The sequence below is a fragment of the Lepidochelys olivacea genome, assembly GCF_965140295.1.
Source record: "Lepidochelys olivacea isolate rLepOli2 genome assembly, chromosome: 11".
Taxonomy (NCBI): Eukaryota; Metazoa; Chordata; order Testudines; family Cheloniidae; genus Lepidochelys; species Lepidochelys olivacea.
The window spans coordinates 79,074,671-79,094,300 of NC_140421.1; the positions used below are offsets into that span (position 1 = coordinate 79,074,671).

A 19,630-nucleotide genomic window follows, 5' to 3' on the forward strand; every position below is an offset into this window, starting at 1 on the left:
TAAGCCAATGCAGCTTCACCAAGCCCCGCTGTATGAGGGAGCGGGCTGAGGCTGTATCCACTAGACCCCTCTGGGGCTCTCCCCCCACCCGCATGGGGATGGTGGCTATTCCACACCTCTTTCTCCGCCCCCCTAAACCTTGGTCCAACCACAGAATTCAGCGGCCCCACAGTCCATCACAGGGCAGTCACAGCTCTTGTGCCCCGGCTGTCCACTGCACCAGCACACAAGCTGCCCTGGGCGGCCAGGGGTTCCCTTGTGCTCCTCCCGTCGCTTGTCTACCGGCTTCCCAGCAGGGTGCTCACAGGGTTTCTTGCCTCCCTCTGCGTCTCACAGGGTCCAATGCTCCCTTGAGGGGAGGTCTGCCTCTGCATATTCCTCCGTCCTTTTGACGGCGGCTTCTATGGTGGCAGGCTGATGTCGCTGCACCCAGACCCGCATGCTATCTGGGAGGCACTGCACAAACTGTTCATGGATCAGGTGATCCTTGATCTGCCCCACGGTTTGGGCATCGGGCCTCAACCACCGCATCGCCCAGTCTGTCAATTTCTGGGCGAAGGCCCAGGGCCGCACACCCCCTGCCCACCGGGCTGCCCGAAACTTTTGCCGGTATTTTTCCGACAAAAGCCCCAGGCGGTCCAAGATGGCTGCCTTCACCATGCCATAGTCTAGACTGGGCATCCATCAGGGCCATATACGCTGCTTGCGGCTCCCCAGCAAGATATGGGGCTAGCTGCAGGGCCAAGGTTATCCTGTCCTATCCCTCGCCCAGGGCCACCTGCTCAAAGGTACCCAGAAAGGCGTCTGGGTCGTTCGCCAAGGCCATCTTACAGAGGCTGAGGCCCAGGGGCCAGGTGCCATCTCCCCCCGCAGGACGCACCAGTTTCTGCAGGAGCTGCTGGTGCACCACGGCCTGTTCTTTGATAAAGTCCTGCCAAGCCCATTGTTGCTCGGCCTGCCAAGCCAGTAAAGCTTGCTGCTCCAGCCGGTGGGATGCTGAAAGGCCTGCAGCGTCTTCTGCATCTCCCCATGTTGCTCTGTGAGCCACTGCAGAGTTCCCTCCATCTCCGGGTCGCCAAACGGTGTCTCTGGCAAAGGATCCCAGACAAGCCCCCACGTGTAACAGGGTCCACGACCTGCCCCTCTTCCTGGGACCCACTTGCTGCCCCCAATAAGGCTCCGAGAGGCTTCAGGGTTGTGCAACACCCATGTCGTTATTTACTTAAGGTTGTCCCACCACCAGTGTCCATCGATATACAAGCTTTACAGGATTAGTCACCTCCTTTACAGGCAGGGTCAGCCTTCAGCTAGGAGACCTCCAGTTCCCTCCCTGGCTGGCCCCTGCCTCCCTCCCAGCCTTTATAGCCCCTGGCTTGTCAGGCCAGCAGGCGTTGCCAATCCTCAGTCTGGCATCAGGCCTTTTCCATCAGCCCCGATCTGTTTCCCCTGATTGGAGCTGACTGGGCCAGGGCTAATTAGGTGCTTTTGCACCAGCACCCTGCTACAAGGAGGGAAGCTACAGTGGGAGGCAATCTGCAAATGGGGTGTTTAGTCCATCTTACCCTGAACTGCCTTCAATATTTGGGAAGCTAAATTTGGCACAGTTAGAAGGACCTACATCATTTGGGAAGAAAAAGACTTCATAGGCAGGGCCACATTTTCCAATGCATTTTAGGTCTGCAGTAAGGGTCGCTTAGGTGTGCAGCTGCCTGCTTGTGGGAAACTCTGGCACCTATTTTTGAAAATGTAATTCCAGATGAAAAATGAACTGTACTCTAATCGTATCTCCACAGAGGCACCTTGTTCATGAGGCGTCTACCCAGGGGATTTTCAGTAACGGATATAATGCCCCTTAGATTGCTTGGGTAACCTTTCCCTCCCCCTATCTTTTCACTGATTTCACTACAATTTCTAACTAACGCTACAAGCATTCGGAACGGACTTTGTTCCTGTCTATCTGCAAACATAGACAGAGTAGGGCCAACCATGGGTTTACCACGGGAAACAAAGCAGGTTTCTAGTTTATTCAAAACATGCACAACCACAGTAAAACTTTTACTGTATCTGCCACCTATGTTGATTGTGAATTTCTGGACCCCAGTTCTTCTGCAGACGCATCACTAATAGTTTTAAACAATGCCACAAATCAGCACATTTGGCCTACATGGCCATCCAGTGTCTTCTTCATTTCACCAAATAGAATAAATATTCCACAAATTAGACTCCATACCTGACATGGTGACAGAGTGTGGTAAGCTTCCCAGGACTAAATAACTCAACAACTTTATCACTGTATTGACAAGTCACTCTAGATTTGTGTTTCTCAAAACATTTCTGTCTACAGGACAGTCTCCAAAAGATAACTAGTGACATGGACACAATGCTTATTGATGGTTTATAGAAGGAGGTGGAAAAGAAACGTGTAGATGGACATTGCCTTGGTGTTCAGAGATTACACATCACGGATATGAAAAGAAGCGTGAGCACCACATCACAGATTATCTTAGCTGGTTCTATCTAATTCTGCAGCATCATAGGACTTCTTAGGATGACAACCGGAGAGCCCAGACTTTCCCTTGACTAAAGCAATAGAACCTATCCAACCGCTTAGGGTGATCTGCCCACAGCACATATTGGCCCTTGGGCTATTAGGACTATATTGAATGAACTGCCCTTTTAGGTGATGTTCCTGTGATCCTTCTCAGTGCATCATTCAGAAGTCTGTGCTCTGGATATTGGAGGCCAATGTTCCCCAACTGTTGTCTTATAGCTACTCTCCCCTGCTAGAGCCATTGACGAGCATTCATCTTAGCTATGGTTTGAATCACTGCATTCATATGCAGTAATCTTCAAACATAAGTCAAGCTCTGCATACATGTAGTCCACATCTTTTATTGCACAATTTTAAAAAAAAGGGTCTCATTTTTAAGTCTGACTTACCATTATTTGGAGATACTGTTCTGACTAGACATTCTCCACCGAGAAGGATGTAAGTAACAGAATCGGTTTGAAAACAGAAAACCCAGAGATGCAACACACATATTGCATAACCTTTATACAGATTGTGAAGGTGATGTGGCTGTGAGACACACCTGCACTCGGGTCATCTGGGCTATATTGGCTGGGTTCCTGTCACCCTTCCATGTGCATCTCACTGGAAACAGTGCTCTGGCTCTTGGAAGAGGTCCTTTCCCTGATAGAGGAGTACAACTCTTGGGGGTTTCTCCCTCTTGAGCCTGTGCCCTGTGTTTAGGCTGGTATAATAAAGAATCTTCCATGACTTCTTTTGCTGGATCACCCAAGTGTCTTTATTTACAGTGTTTATGCAGTTCCCAGATCCCACAACAGCTAGTGCCCCATAGACCCTCCCCAGGGTCTCCTGGCTTTTAAGGCTTCCTTCTTTGGTGAGGAGACAGTGATACCACCCTCCTGTCTCCTCCCAGGTTAGCCCCCCACTGAGGTTTGCCCAGGGCTTTTATGCCCTCTCCTGCCTCAGCCCAGCTGTCACTACTTAGCTCAGCATGTTCCTCTGAGCCAGCCCTCCTTACGGCTTGCAGCTGGGCTCCCTGCTGAGTACCTGTATTTCTACACCTGGCCTCCTGGCCAGAGAGCAGGCTGCAGCCAGCATTTTGGCAGGGCCTTAAAGGGGTTTACCCTGCCCTGCCCTAGTATCCTGACACATGGTTCCCAGGTGAGAACCATCGGCTTCCCCTGAAGAAGTATCATTCATAAGCGCAATATTATTTTTACTAACTGCACTCTCAAAAGGTAGAACAGGGATACGGTCAGTTCATCACAAATTCCAAGTGAAGAGAGCTGAACTGCACCTACACAGATAATCACAGCATTCCAAATATCTTCACACACTATCGAAAGGGCATTTCATCATTTGCAGTTCTGGTTTACTGTTGTTTGGAGACACTCTTCTGACATCACACAGAAGCGGAGGATATGTGATGAGGAGATGAAAACGGAAAGTCTAGAGACGCATGGACCATATTGTAGGGCTTGTGCAGAATGGGTGGGTCATAGGCCTGGGCTTTTGCTTTTCCTAGTGAGTGCTTGACCCTGGCTCTGCCCTGAGCCCCAACCCCACTCCATTGCGCCCCCCCCATCCCCTTTAACTTGCTCCTCTCAGCCCTGGTCTACACTAGGACTTTAGGTCGAATTTAGCAGCGCTAAATTGATGTAAACCTGCACCCGTCCACACGATGAAGCCCTTCATTTCGACTTAAAGGGCTCTTAAAATCAATTTCCTTACTCCACCCCTGACAAGTGGATTAGCGCTTAAATCGGCCTTGCCGGGTCGAATTTGGGGTACTGTGGACACAATTCGACGGTATTGGCCTCCGGGAGCTATCCCAGAGTGCTCCATTGTGACCGCTCTGGACAGCACTCTCAACTCAGATGCACTGGCCAGGTAGACAGGAAAAGAACCGCGAACTTTTGAATCTCATTTCCTGTTTGGCCAGCGTGGCAAGCTGCAGGTGACCCTGCTGAGCTCATCAGCAGAGGTGACCATGATGGAGTCCCAGAATCGCAAAAGAGCTCCAGCATGGACTGAACGGGAGGTACAGGATCTGATCGCTGTATGGGGAGAGGAATCCGTGCTATCAGAACTCCGTTCCAGTTTTCGAAATGCCAAAACCTTTGTCAAAATCTCCCAGGGCATGAAGGACAGAGGCCATAACAGGGACCCGAAGCAGTGCCGCGTGAAACTTAAGGAGCTGAGGCAAGCCTACCAGAAAACCAGAGAGGCGAACGGCCGCTTCGGGTCAGAGCCCCAAACATGCCACTTCTATGATGAGCTGCATGCCATTTTAGGGGGTTCAGCCACCACTACCCCAGCTGTGTTGTTTGACTCCTTCAATGGAGATGGAGGCAACACGGAAGCAGGTTTTGGGGACGAAGAAGAAGAAGATGATGATGAGGTTGTAGATAAGTCACAGCAAGCAAGCGGAGAAACTGGTGTTCCCGACAGCCAGGAACTGTTTCTCACCCTGGACCTGGAGCCAGTACCCCCCGAACCCACCCAAGGCTGCCTCCTGGACCCGGCAGGCGGAGAAGGGACCTCCAGTGAGTGTACCTTTTAAGATACTATACATGGTTTAAAAGCAAGCATGTGAAAGGATTAATTTGCCCTGGCATTCGCGGCTCTCCTGGATGTACTCCCAAAGCCTTTGCGAAAGGTTTCTGGGGAGGGCAGCCTTATTGCGTCCTCCATGGTAGGACACTTTACCACTCCAGGCCAGTAACACGTACTCGGGAATCATTGTAGAACAAAGCATTGCAGTGTATGTTTGCTGGCATTCAAACAATTAAACAAGGGAATTAAAGTCCCTTCCTGCAGCTTTTGAAACAGACCAGAGTTCCTGAAGATGCGAGCGTCATGTACCTTTCCCGGCCATCCCACGTTGATGTTGGTGAAACGTCCCTTGTGATCCACCAGAGCTTGCAGCACTATTGCAGTTTATGTACTCGTCGGCTTGATGCTCCGGTGCCAAGATAGGGATATGGGTTCCGTCTATGGCCCCACCAGAGTTAGGGAATGCCATTGCAGCAAAGCCATCTGCTATGACCTGCATATTTCCCAGGGTCACTACCCTTGATATCAGCAGATCATAGAATCATAGAATCATAGAATATCAGGGTTGGAAGGGACCCCAGTAGGTCATCTAGTCCAACCCCCTGCTCAAAGCAGGACCAATTCCCAGTTAAATCATCCCAGCCAGGGCTTTGTCAAGCCTGACCTTAAAAACCTCTAAGGAAGGAGGAAATCTTTGATTGCGTGGGCTACTTGCATCACAGCAGCCCCCATAGTAGATTTGCCCACTCCAAATTGATTCCCAACTGACCGGTAGCTGTCTGGCGTTGCAAGCTTCCACAGGGCTATCGCCACTCACTTCTCAACTGTGAGGGCTACTCTCATCTTGGTATTCATGCGCTTCAGGGCAGGGGAAAGCAAGTCACAAAGTTCCATGAAAGTGCCCTTACGCATGCGAAAGTTTCACAGCCACTGGGAATCGTCCCAGACCTGCAACACTATGCGGTCCCACCAGTCTGTGCTTGTTTCCTGAGCCAAGAATCGGCGTTCCACAGCATAAACCTGCCCCATTAGGACCATGATGCATGCATTGGCAGGGCCCATGCTTTCAGAGAAATCTGTGTCCATGTCCTGATCACTCACGTGACCGCGCTGACGTCGCCTCCTCACCCGGTATCGCTCTGCCAGGTTCTGGTGCTGCATATACTGCTGGATAATGCGTGTGATGTTTGATGTGCTCCTAATTGCCAAAGTGAGCTGAGCGGCCTCCATGCTTGCCTTGGTATGGCGTCCGCACAGAAAAAAGGCGCGGAATGATTGTCTGCCGTTGCTCTGATGGAGGGAGGGGCGACTGACGACATGGCTTACACGGTTGGTTTACAGGGAATTAAAATCAACAAAGGGGGTGGCTTTACATCAAGGAGTATTTCAGGCAGGACTTCACGGAGGGTTCCAATAAGAAATGGTGCACCTAAGTTATTGTTCTTATTGGAACAAGCAGGTTGGTCTGGCCTCTGATTGATACATGGCTAGATTTACCTCGCTGCACCTTCTCTGTGAGTGACTGCAGTGTGACCTCGAGGAATGAGTCCCCTAGACGGGGTGGGGGGGAAGCAAATGAGTACAAAACAAATCTGGTCTATTTCTTGTTTTGATACACTCCATCTATCTTTTACATCTTTGGCTGGCAGCAGACGGTGCAGAAGGACTGCATGCCATCCACATCTCATGGCTGCTCGGCAGAAGATTGTACAATAGGACTGCTAGCCATCCACATCTCATGGCTGCCCGGCAGAAGATGGTACAATAGGACTGCTAGCAATCCATATCGCCTGCCTGCTCACCATAAGATGGTTCAATAGGACTGACTGCAGGACTAAAGAGAATGACCTGGTCAAGTCACTTCTAATGTAGTCCCTGCACCCATGTGTGGCCAGGAGCACCTCGGACACGACGATGATGGCTACCAGTCCTATTGTACTGTCTGATGCCACAAAGCAAGGGGTTGCTGTTGCTGTGTAGCAATGCAGTACGTCTGCCAGGACCCAGGAGACATAGGGTGACAGTTACCTGAGCGGGCTCCATGCTTGCCGTGGTATGGCATCTGCACAGGTAACTCAAGAAAAAAGGCGCAAAACGATTGTCTGCTGCTGCTTTCATGGAGGGAGGGAGGGAACGGGGGCCTGACGATATGTACCCAGAACCATCCGCGACAATGTTTTAACCCCATCTGGCATTGGGATCTCAACCCAGAATTCCAGTGGGCAGCGGAGACTGCGGGAACTGTGGGATAGCTACCCACAGTGCAACGCTCCGGAAGTCGACTCTAGCCTCGGTACTGTGGAAGCGCTCCGCCGAGTTAATGCACTTAGAGCATTTTCTGTGGGGACACACACACTCGACTATATAAAACCGATTTCTAAAAAACCGACTTCTATAAATTCGACCTAATTTCGTAGTGTAGACATACCCTCAGTCCTCTCCCCTAAGCACCTCCCACCAGCCACTGAAGAGCTGATCGGCTTTCTAGGTTCAGCTTCATCGGCAAAAGTAAATGTGGAGGTGCCAGAATTTCTTTTCTTCAAATATTTGTCCATTTTTGAGTCTTCAATTGAAAATTCACCACTGCACCTTAAGGGCCAATAAGAAACCAGGGCTACTACGGGATACCAGACGAAGAGCAAGGTCATTTAGAGCATAGCGTGATGCAACGTCTGCCTCACACAGGTACATCCACAGAGCAATGGCACAAAATGTGATTTGGTTGTGACACTACTTAAAATAAATCAGAATCTTTTTACCTCCCAAGTGATTTTTCCAGAATTTTGCGGCACCCCCCTACATGTCTGGCGGCACACCAGCGTGCCGTGGCACACCGGATGGGAAACACTGCACTAGACTGCAATTCAACAGTCATTTGATCCTAATCTAGGTACTATCATGGTAACAGGGGCCTTGATTCTGACATGGTTGTGATGGGGCATCTGCCCCACACTGGCCCATAAGGGGTTAATAGAGCCCTAGGGAGGCTGCACAAGAGGCATCCAATCAGAGAGGGGCTGCAGGGAGCAGCCAGTCAGGGTGGGGTTGACCTATATCAGGAGGGCTGCAGGGCAGAGCAGCTTCTGTTGCTCCCTGGAGCTCAAGGGAGGGAGGACTGGCTGCCTGGCAGGAGGAAGAAAGCCAGCACCCTGGGCAGGATCCGGGGAGCGAGCTGTTGGCTGACTGCTGGTGTGCTGAGGCCCTGAGACAAGGGCAGAGAAGGTGCTGGGGCTGCAGGAAGAGGCCCAGGGAAGTAGACTGAGAGGTTGGAGGGGACTGTAGCGAAGTGAGACTCACCATGCAGCGCCTCCTGCTGGTTACCCTGGGAATTAACTCGATTCCAGCTCAGAGCCCCCTCTGCTGGCCATGTGGCTCACCTGCCTCAGGCACCCCGTGTCCCTCCCAGTGCCCCTTACCCCGGTGTTCTGCCCCAGCAGTATCCCCACTCTCTGGGTCTCCTGTCCCAGGGGAACCCCCAGCCCTATAAGCCCCCCTCACTGGTTACTGCCAGTCATCATCATGCCCCTGTTCACTGGGGCAGACTGCAGTGTAATGGCCACTCATCATTGGCAAGGGGGGGGTTTGGACCTGCTGCCTTTCTCTGCAGCCCAGTAGCTCTCTAGGCGTTCCTGTCAGGCCGCAGCTTGGGAGGTCCCCAGCACTGCTTTGGCCACGGTACCCTTTGCTCCTTCAGGCAGCTAGGTCCATCTCTCTCCAGAGAGAGAGAGAGAGAGAGACTGACCCAGGTCCTGGCTCACAGCCCTTTTATAGGGCCAGCTGTCTCCTAATTGGGCGTGGCCCCAGCTGTGGCTGCCTTCCCAATCAGCCTACCTTTTCAGGAGTGGGGTAACTGCCCCGCTACAGGGAGGCAGCACATGGCTGCCACCTACAGGGTCCCTGGGCTGGGACCTGGAGTAGTAGGCAGGCCTGGGTCCCCGTCCCCCACGCACTGGCCACTGAGGAAGTGGCTGGACAGAGGACTGCCATTCCCCCGGAAGGGGGGAGCACAGAGTGTGGCGTGCGGGAGGGGCTGTGTCATGAAGAGGAGGCCCCTGTGCTGGAGTGATGTGGGTCCCTGGAGCAGAAGTGACAGCGGCGAGATGCCACCAGCAGAGGGTGCACTGGCTAGCAGAGCTGATCCCCCGGACACCCAGCAGGGGGCGCCGCAGTGGTGAGTCGCACCCCGTCACAATGTCCTTAAACTTCTGTACAGACAGACTAGAAAACAGACATACCTGATGTGGGTAAATACAACTTAAGCTCCATATATAATTCCTATATGTCATTAGCCAAAGCATATTGTGGCAAGTTCCACAAATTAGCACATTTTTTAAATTTTGCCTGTTTTGTCAGTACAGCAATTCATTGTATCCCAAAGCATGCTAAATATTGTACACACAGGAGGAGGCTCCGGGCTGGGGCCCAGGGATTCGGAGTGTGGGAGGGGGCTCTGGGCTGGGGCAGAGGGTTGGGGTGTGGGAGGAGGAATGGGGTGTGGGCTCTGGGGCGGGGCCGGGGATGAGGGGTTTGGGGTGCAGGAGGGTGCTCCAGGCTGGGGAGGGGCAAGGTGTATAGAGTGTGGGAGAGGGCTCCAGGCTGTAGCAGGGGGTTGAAGTGCGGGAGGGGGTGAGGGCCCTGGCTGGGGGTGCGGGCTCTGGGGTGGGGCCGAGGATGAGGGGTTGGGGTGCAGGAGGGGGCTCCAGACTGGGGGAGGTGAGGGGTTCGGAGTGTGGGAGGAGGCTCCAGGCTGGGGCAGGGGCTAAAAGCCCACTGGCTGCTAGCTAAATCTGTAGAGCCAGACTCATTTAACTCTCTGTCTCCGTCTCTCTCTGGTCTCGGTGCCGCTAGACGGGACAGGACACCTCACCCGGGGGGGGGGTGGGGGGGGGTGACAGATGCGGCACAGCAGTCACGCAATGGACTCTTGGAAATTTGAAAGATACCTTTGTGTTTGCAACCCCCCGCTGTAAATAGCAGCCCCTCTCCCCCAGGTACCTGAGCCGAGCTGGGCCCTCTGCCTGGATCTGGCCTTGTCATATGGTCAGAGCTGATCCAATGATGAGTTTGAGGTTGGAGAAAAACCTGAATATTAACCAAGGAAGGTGAATCAGAGCATGACTAGACTGCCTGCTTCCCCTCCCCTCTGTTTGCTCACTGGCAAATGCAGCCCGGCTGTGTGAGCAGCGTCACTCCTCTCTCAGGGGACAGAAGACCACAAAAACCATGCTGCAGTGAGATTGTTGCAGTCATGAACTCCACTGACACTCAGAAGGGGAAAGTAGCCATTGTTGGAGGTGGTCTGGTAAGAAACTCACTGTTATCTGTGTTGTGGTTTGATTGGATCCAGGGCTGCGGCCTGGGATGAGAACAGACTGCCGCCCGGGCAAGCCATTCTTAGCAAGACCTGAAAATGTGAAGAGCTGTAGCAAAGTGCTTGGTGCTTGGGTTGTGTAACTGGCCAGTTCAGGCCCGGCTTTCAGAGTGTAAATCATTGGGCGGGCTGCGGCTACCACTGACAGAAGTGGGCTCCTCCAATCCAGGCAGCTGCCCCTGGGGGAGGCGTGATTGCTGGGAATAGCTGATCGTGATGGTTGCAAGCATTTGAAATGCAGCCAGCTCTTTTGCCTCCTTTCTACAGTATTTGCTTGTCTGTACCTAACTAGTTGCTTTGTAAACGAAGGGAATAACACCAACTCCGCTGGTGAGTTTAAACCTCAGGGCTCCTTGTAGCCCTCTGTCTTCATTACGGCACCGGCTCTTTCCGGAGCAGCCTGGAAGCTGGAATGGGCTCAGCGGAGCGACTGCTGGGGGAGCAGTGCCTAGCGTGTTGGTGCAGACAGGACTCTGCACCACATCCAGGGCTGCGTTTGCTGGGTCGAGCCTTTCTGCTGGGGCGCTGAGGGAGAGGCTGTTGAAGACCGAGCATGTGAACGAGTAACACACTAGGGTGAGACAAGTGCCAGGACTGGGTGTGAAAAGCCACCCCTGCTGCACAGAGTCCCTGCCAGTTTCCCAGAGGAAGTGCCCTGCGTGGGAGCCGGTGGACGTGTGTTGCGGACACCTGGCGGTGTAACTCGCGGCAGTCCCTGGTCTGCCTCAAGTGCTGGGGACAAACTCTTGCCCCCCGGGGCCCCTTTCCTCCTCGCAGCTGAACTCTAGGAGGCAGCCCAGGCCACGGTCTGGCTCCTCTGAAAGCTTTACCCCGCGTTACACCTGAGGATTGCTGTGTGCAAAGGGCTGCGTGGGCCTGTTCGTCGCAGCTCCCAGTCAGCCTCACGCAAAGGGGGAACGACCCAGAACCGTGTCAGCAGGGTTTGGAGTGTCGCCGAAGCAACATTTAAACAACAGTTAACAGTGACTCGACTGTTTCCTTACACAGACCTCCACCCCTTGGCAGCTGTTACGGGTGCCCCAGCCTAACATTTACCCTTCTGCCTGGATTGCTGAGCTCCCCTGGCCCACCCCTGGGACGGGGGCGACCGTGGATGTGTTGGCGGGGGGATTCTGGCTCTGCTGCAGGAACTCTCACCCCATGTCTATCCATTGCCTGCCCAGAAATTAATCCTGCCCCCTACCCCCCTGTGCTCCTCCTGGGGTTCTTCCCCCCCAGCCTGTGATGCATTAGAGATCCCTCTCCCCCTTCAGGACAGAGGATGGGGGCAGCTCCAGGGACTCTTTGCCCCCCTCTGCCCCACCAGGCAGTGTGCAGGAGGATGGGGGAGGAGCACAAGACCCATCCCATCCCCATTGCTCACAGGAGGGGGGGGAAGTGGGGCTGCCCTGAGCTGCTGGCTCTTCGCTTCCCCCCTCCCCTCCTGTGAGAATGGCTTTGGGTTGCGAGGGGGAGAGAGAACTCTTCCTACAGCAGCTCTGATTGGTTGCTCTACTCCAGGAGGCAGGGCAGTGGGGCAGGCGGCCAATCAGAGGGCGTATTTCCCGCCATGCAGGCCTCATATTTGCTACGGAGCTGGAGCCTCTTACATCATCCCCAGACGGTCCCAGCCCCAGCCAGTCCTGTGGCCGCGGAAGCCTCGGGAGAGCTGGGAACAGGGCGGTGGGCCATCCTATCAGAGTTGCTGCCCTCTGCATGTGTGCAGGCCCCCCACCCCACCCCGCCCCGCAGCCTCCCCCTTCACTCCACCCCGACCCTCCTCCCCCCTCACTGCCCTGTCCCCCTCACTCCCCTTGTCTTTCCAGATAGCTGATCCCCCGCCCCGCCCATTTGCCTCCCCGCCAAAGAACAGTGGCGCTAATGTGCATTTGGTGGCATCACACAAGTCACTCTGCTGGTGCGTTCCTTCCCCCACGCTCGGCCTCTCTGGCCTAGTTAGATGGGATTGTCTGTTGCTTCCAATCTGTCTGTATCCATGTGTTGTCTCTTGTCTTACATAAAGATTGTGCACATCTTGGGACAGGGACTGTCTCTTTGTTCTGCACTGGTGCAGGGCCCAGCACAGTGGGTGGCCTGGTCCAGGACGAGAGCCCCTACGCAACAGTGATACAAAGAAAGAAATAACAACAAGAATAATGAAATTCATGTCTCCTCCCCACTGTTGATCTCCTTTTCCTTGAACTTAAAATCAAATGCTGTAATATAACATACATGGGGAACAGTAGCGTGAAGGCAGATTTGACACGTTTGCCAGATCTTTGCTCCTTGACTAGCCAGGTCAGTGGAACAGACTCCTGAAACAAAGGGTCCGGGTTGTCTTCTGGCATGGATTTGTAGCAGACCTTGTGGAAAATACACAAGGCAAGGATGCTGGATATGCAGAAAGCAAGGGCAGCAGCTGTGGACGCTTCCCAGGTTGGTAGGCCTCTCCCCCATCTAAAAAAAGAAAAGGAGCATAAGCTTTTGTGAGCTACAGCTCACTTCATCGGATGCATTCAGTGGTTTTCCACTGCATGCATCCGATGAAGTGAGCTGTAGCTCACGAAAGCTTATGCTCAAATAAATGTTAGTCTCTAAGGTGCCACAAGTCCTCCTTTTCTTTCTGTGGATACAGACTAACATGGCTGCTACTCTGAAACCTCTCCACCCTCTGCCTTTTGCGTGAAGCAGTCTTGTCTGTGCCTGCCAGGGCTCAGTGCCCTGAAACCACCAGCCTCTGCCAGCACAGCCCAGCCTTCCAGGCCTCGCTCTCTATACAGGTAGTGATAGGCATGTGCCAATGCCTGAATACATGGCGCATTCCCTGCCGTGTCCAGTTCCTTATCCACCACACGCTCACCGAATGACCAGGCCTGCTGGTCCCAAAGGAACAGGACATGCCAATAAGTGAGCTTCAACTCAGGACCAGAACTTTGCTTAACACACCAGCACTGAGATATATTTGTAGTGGAAAACAAGACTACGTTTATTATCAAAGACTTGAGACTCAAGTGATGGTGAGTAAGAGTACTGGAAACAAAGGGTTACATATAAAACAAATCATAACGCGCTTTTTAAAGACTAGACAGAACTAACGAGTTACTCTTTTGTCTAATTACAGGTTTCAGAGTAACAGCCGTGTTAGTCTGTATTCTCAAAAAGAACAGGAGGACTTGTGGCACCTTAGAGACTAACCAATTTATTTGAGCATGAGCTTTCGTGAGCTACAGCTCACTTCATCGGATGGATATTGTGGAAACTGCAGCAGACTTTATATATACACAGAGAATATGAAACAATACCTCCTCCCACCCCACTGTCCTGCTGGTAATAGCTTATCTAAAGTGATCATCAGGTGGGCCATTTCCAGCACAAATCCAGGTTTTCTCACCCTCCACCCCCCCACACAAATTCACTCTCCTGCTGGTGATAGCCCATCCAAAGTGACAACTCTTTACACAATGTGCATGATAATCAAGTTACGCTATTTCCTGCACAAATCCAGGTTTTCTCACATCCCCCCCACCCCCATACACACACAAACTCACTGTCCTGCTGGTAATAGCTCATCCAAACTGACCACTCTCCAAGTTTAAATCCAAGTTAAACCAGAACATCTGGGGGGGGGGGGGTGTTTTAGGAAAAAACAAGAGGAAACAGGCTACCTTGCATAATGACTTAGCCACTCCCAGTCTCTATTTAAGCCTAAAGTAATAGTATCCAATTTGCAAATGAATTCCAATTCAGCAGTTTCTTGCTGGAGTCTGGATTTGAAGTTTTTTTGTTTTAAGATAGCAACCTTCATGTCTGTGATTGCGTGACCAGAGAGATTGAAGTGTTCTCCGACTGGTTTATGAATGTTATAATTCTTGACATCTGATTTGTGTCCATTTATTCTTTTACGTAGAGACTGTCCAGTTTGACCAATGTACATGGCAGAGGGGCATTGCTGGCACATGATGGCATATATCACATTGGTGGATGTGCAGGTGAACGAGCCTCTGATAGTGTGGCTGATGTTATTAGGCCCTGTGATGGTGTCCCCTGAATAGATATGTGGACACAGTTGGCAACGGGCTTTGTTGCAAGGATAGGTTCCTGGGTTAGTGGTTCTGTTGTGTGGTATGTGGTTGTTGGTGAGTATTTGCTTCAGGTTGCGGGGCTGTCTGTAGGCAAGGACTGGTCTGTCTCCCAAGATTTGTGAGAGTGTTGGGTCATCCTTTAGGATAGGTTGTAGATCCTTAATAATGCGTTGGAGGGGTTTTAGTTGGGGGCTGAAGGTGACGGCTAGTGGCGTTCTGTTATTTTCTTTGTTAGGCCTGTCCTGTAGTAGGTAACTTCTGGGAACTCTTCTGGCTCTATCAATCTGTTTCTTTACTTCTGCAGGTGGGTATTGTAGTTGTAAGAAAGCTTGACAGAGATCTTGTAGGTGTTTGTCTCTGTCTGAGGGGTTGGAGCAAATGCGGTTGTATCGCAGAGCTTGGCTGTAGACGATGGATCGTGTGGTGTGGTCAGGGTGAAAGCTGGAGGCATGCAGGTAGGAATAGCGGTCAGTAGGTTTCCGGTATAGGGTGGTGTTTATGTGACCATTGTTTATTAGCACTGTAGTGTCCAGGAAGTGGATCTCTTGTGTGGACTGGACCAGGCTGAGGTTGGTGGTGGGATGGAAATTGTTGAAATCATGGTGGAATTCCTCAAGGGCTTCTTTTCCATGGGTCCAGATGATGAAGATGTCATCAATATAGCTCAAGTAGAGTAGGGGCTTTAGGGGACGAGAGCTGAGGAAGCGTTGTTCTAAATCAGCCATAAAAATGTTGGCATACTGTGGGGCCATGCGGGTACCCATAGCAGTGCCGCTGATCTGAAGGTATACATTGTCCCCAAATGTGAAATAGTTATGGGTAAGGACAAAGTCACAAAGTTCAGCCACCAGGTTAGCCGTGACATTATCGGGGATAGCTTTTGTCTAAAAAAGCTTATCACACCCAAAGTTCTCTCCAGCGTTTCCAACCAAGTCTGGCTGAGCCCCCTTTTTTCATGAAGCAAAGTCACTGGCCTTTTACTTTCTCAGTGAAGGATGCCAACATGTCGTCTTTGCCTCCCAAATATAGTGGAGCAAATCTCTGGTGTGTAGCTCTAGACAGGGTTCTCTCTCTCCCGCACACACGCTGTTTTTCTCTTCCTGTTAGTTTCTCTTCTTGAAGACCCCTCAGTCTTTCATTTGCATGCAGTTCAGACTGGTGATAAAGACTCATTATGAAATGAGACAATACTCCGTCGACACATAAACTGGCAGCCGGATAAACATCTCTTGTCTGACAGAAAAACTGTTTTTCACCTTTGCTGTGACCAGTACCTTGATACTGACTTTAAGAACATATTTTCAGTATCTACACGTGATTCCTTATCTAGTATCTGTACATACATTTCTTGATGCTTTTCATAACCAGCATGACTCCGGCTTTCACTTGAGATCATTCTTTGGTGAACAGGAATGTACATGGCAGATGCAGGAAATTCCTGTAACCGCTCCGCATTTTTTTGCCAGTTGGCATTAAGAGGTTCTTAGGTCACAGCAACAGTCAAAAGCATGGTGTATGGGCAATATACAATCTAGATTTGCCTTTGTAGCACTTTGTGTATCTAGGCAAAGTTAGCCAGCCATAGGTTCCCTGAAGTCAGTTCACAAGAGAAACACCACAACACCCTAAATTCTCTCATGGTAGATAAATAGGGGCTTGACAATTGATGCAAACTCCAGCTTACCCTTGCCTACATGTAGAAGTCAGCACTGGTGCAGTTACAAGGCTTGCTGAATCAGGGGTGTGTGTGCCTGAGTGTAGACAAGGCCTACATTTCAGTGTGAAGGGATCTTTGATTGGGAACTTTGACCACCAAGTCCTAGCTACCCTGTATGCATGTTAGGGATTCTAGCGCCCTTTTCCTAGAAGAAGACATCTCTCAGGTACATGGTCAAGATGCCCCGTTTCCTGCTGAGCTGTGTACCAGTTGGTTGTCACCGTCCCCTCTATAGGAAGCTGCCTGTCAGTGATGCTACATGTTTATAATTGGAAAGCACATTCAGAGTCTCTGCAAGGAAATTGTTCTATAACTGTAACATGTTTCTGTAACTCTCTTGTAGGTGGGTGCTTTAAATGTCTGTTTCTTTGCAAGAAGAGGGTTCCAAGTTGATATGTATGAAGCCAGAGAAGGTGAGCCCAGTCTTACTATAATTACACAATTACTAATCTGATCAATTCTTTATTTCCACCAGCTCCTAAAAAGGGGTGAGGTGGGGAGGGGGGAAAGGAATGTTATGAGCAAAGGCTGTGGAACAAACAGAATCTGAAAATGTGTCTTTAGAATATTTCCTTAGCTTTCACTCGGAACATGTGATTGAAACGCTAGCATTTACTCTGCAATGTGCCTTTCTGAATGTGCATGCAGGTAACACAATGAACCCAGCTTTCAGAACTTACAGGTGCCCTTCTTTTTACGCACCTATGGTAAGGGCTGATTTGAACGCCCAAGTCTGACAATTGGGCTCCTTACAGGATGTGTATAGTGATGCAGAAGTTGTCCCAGAAGCTTGCCAGTGTATGATTAACGCTGTAGAATATTTGCTGACGCCCTGGGTTTGTCAAGGCTGAAGGTTGCGCAAGGTTTGAGTGCTCCATTCCCTTCAGTCCCAAAGCTATGTGGAGAAAGAGCTGCAAGAGGCACAGATACCGAAAGAGGAAGTTATTGCGCCCAGGGCTTGTGTTTAACTTTTAAAGGTAACAAACCCTCTTAACAAGTTTTTGCTAAGGACGAGGCTAGTGGTAACGGTGACTAAAGCCTCATATACACAAAGCATCAGGAAAAAAGAGGATACGGTCATACATGTGAATGAATACCCAGTACCGCTGAGTCAGTTTCTCAACTTCAGCAGGGACCCGAAGAAGTCTTTACACTGCCAAGAGCTAACCTTGGATCTTCCTAGATGTAAGCGGGGGAATAGTCCCGCTCTTGTGGGGAACTTCCCTGGTGTCTGCACGACCCCGGTGAAGTGGGCTAGCGAAAGGATCTGAGTCCTCGCTCCCACTTCCTTTACCCAGTGGCCTCCCTGCCCTTGAGGACTCCCCTTCCACTCTCCTGTCTGGCAGAGTCCTTGTAACCCTGACAAGGCTGGGCCCAGGATTTCTGGGGGGCTCGACCCCCAACTCTACTGCGGTCACCTAGGACAGGGGCTCGGGTGTCCCCACTCCGGGGTACTCTCTGCACTGGGCGCTTCTCTGACCCACTGATCATTACATACGATTTAAAGCAAATACAGTTTATTTAATCAGCAATTAATTTAATTAATTTAATTTAAAAAATTTAAAAAGAAAAATGGGAAAGATGAAAGGAAAACACATCACCCCGCTCTGTGGCAGGGAACATCACAAACCATGTCTCGGGAACGTCAGGGCCGTTCACAATTGGTTCCTTGTAAGTCCCAGGCCCCTTCTCAGGCCCTGGCTGTGCCGCAAGGATGCTGCCGGTCGGACACTTGTTCTGATGGTGGCCACACCCCTCTGGGCTTTGGGGGGTGGGACCCTTCTTCTGAGAGTCAGCCCCCCGTCGGGTTCAGATCCCCCTCCCATTCGGGCCTGCAAGGACCCTTGGCTGGCGGTGTCTTTCTGCGCTGGGCCCTTTGCCCAAGGCCCGCCTTGCCTGGCCCCAGTGGCTCACCACACCTGGCTCTGTGGCTGCAGCCCAGCTCCCAGCCCAGGGTCTGCTCTCCCTGGGCTGTGTCTCTGCCCCGCTGGCTGGCCCGCCTCTGCTCCCCAGCTCAGCTCGGGCCCCTGCTCTCTCCTTAGCTGGCCCCACTCTGTCTGACCCAGGCAATTCCAGGTCACCCGGAGGATGGGACCTCCCTGGCCTCCTGACTCCATCATTAGCCTGCCCGCCCTGGCCATCAGGCTGACCTGGAGCATTGGCCTCTCCCCACTGCCCCCGGGGACGGTCCGTCTCAGGGTCCTCGTTTCCCATCGACCCTTCCCCTTTTGGTACTGGGAGTTAGCAACCAAAACACCCCCACTGAATGTTAGTAAGGGGGCAACAGTCCCCTTACTTAGAGCAGAGGTGGGCCAAGTACGGCCCATGGGCCACATCCGGCCCGCGGGACCGTCCTGCCTGGCCTTTGAGCTCCCGGCCAGGGAGGCCAGCCCCTCCCTCGCAGCCATGCCACGATGCGGGCAGCGCTCTGGGCAGCGGGGTTGCGTGCTCCTGCAGGGCAGCGCGGCAGCGTGTCTGGCTCCGGCTGAGCGGCATGGCTGCCAGACATGCTGCTTTGAGCGGCATAGTAAGGAGGCCAGGGCCAGGCCAGGGCTTTGGATAAGGGGCAGGAGGTCCTGGGGGGCAGTCAGGGGACTTGGAGCCTGGGGCGGTTGGATGGGGTGGAGGTTCTGGGGGGCGGGGCGGTCAGGGGACGGGGGACAGGGAGGTTGGATAAGTGTGGGAGTCCCGGGGGGCCTGTCAGGGGGCAGGGGTAGGGATAGGTGTCGGGGCAGTCAGGAGACAGGGAGCAGGGGGGGTTGGATAGGGGGTGGGGTCCCAGGGAGCCGTTAGGGTCAGGGGTGTGGATAGAGGTCAGGGGACAGGGAGGGTTGGATGAGGTGGTGTCCCAGGGGAGTGGTTAGGGTCAGGGGGGCCCCGGGAGGGGTCAGTCAGGGGACAAAGAGCGGGGGGTGTGGGTGTTGGATGGGTCGGTGGTTCTGAGGGGGGTAGTCGGGGCGGGAAATGGGAGGGGTCAGATAGGGGGTGGGGGCCAGGCTGTTTGGGGAGGCACGGCCTTCCCTACCCGGCCCTCCATACAGTTTTGCAACCCCTCGGGCCAAAAAGTTTGCCCACCCCGTCCTAAAGGCTCACAGATGTGCTATAACCCATACATGCATCTAGCTGGTTGGCAAAAGACCAGCTAATATTAGAGGGATATGAATAAAACCCTGTTTTTTGCAATTCCTGGCAGTGCTGCCTCAGCTGATGGTCCAGCATAAGGTAAGCTGCAAGAAATAGGGCCCCGTGCACACCCTCGTCCTTGGAGATGGTATGAGCAGCTCAGGTTATTTTTGCTGAGGAAGGGAACCCCCTTCCCCCAGAGGCAGACACATGCACTACCCTGGTTCATTTCCAAAAAAATTGCAAAGGTT

At 52.3% G+C, this 19,630-nt stretch overlaps 1 protein-coding gene across 2 annotated transcripts in view; it reads left to right on the plus strand.

Moving 5' to 3' along the window:
- Positions 1-10,220: 10,220 nt before the first annotated feature.
- KMO (kynurenine 3-monooxygenase) overlaps positions 10,221-19,630 on the plus strand; it is a 46,012-nt gene continuing 36,602 nt past the window's right edge. The window contains exons 1-2 of one of the 2 annotated variants that reach the window (XM_084644038.1): positions 10,221-10,388; positions 16,600-16,669. In XM_084644038.1, the coding sequence (XP_084500164.1) occupies positions 10,248-10,388; positions 16,600-16,669 (211 nt within the window). In that variant the 5' untranslated portion in view covers positions 10,221-10,247. The remainder of the gene's footprint in view (positions 10,389-16,599; positions 16,670-19,630) is intronic. The other variant, XM_084644036.1, reaches the window with a different exon arrangement.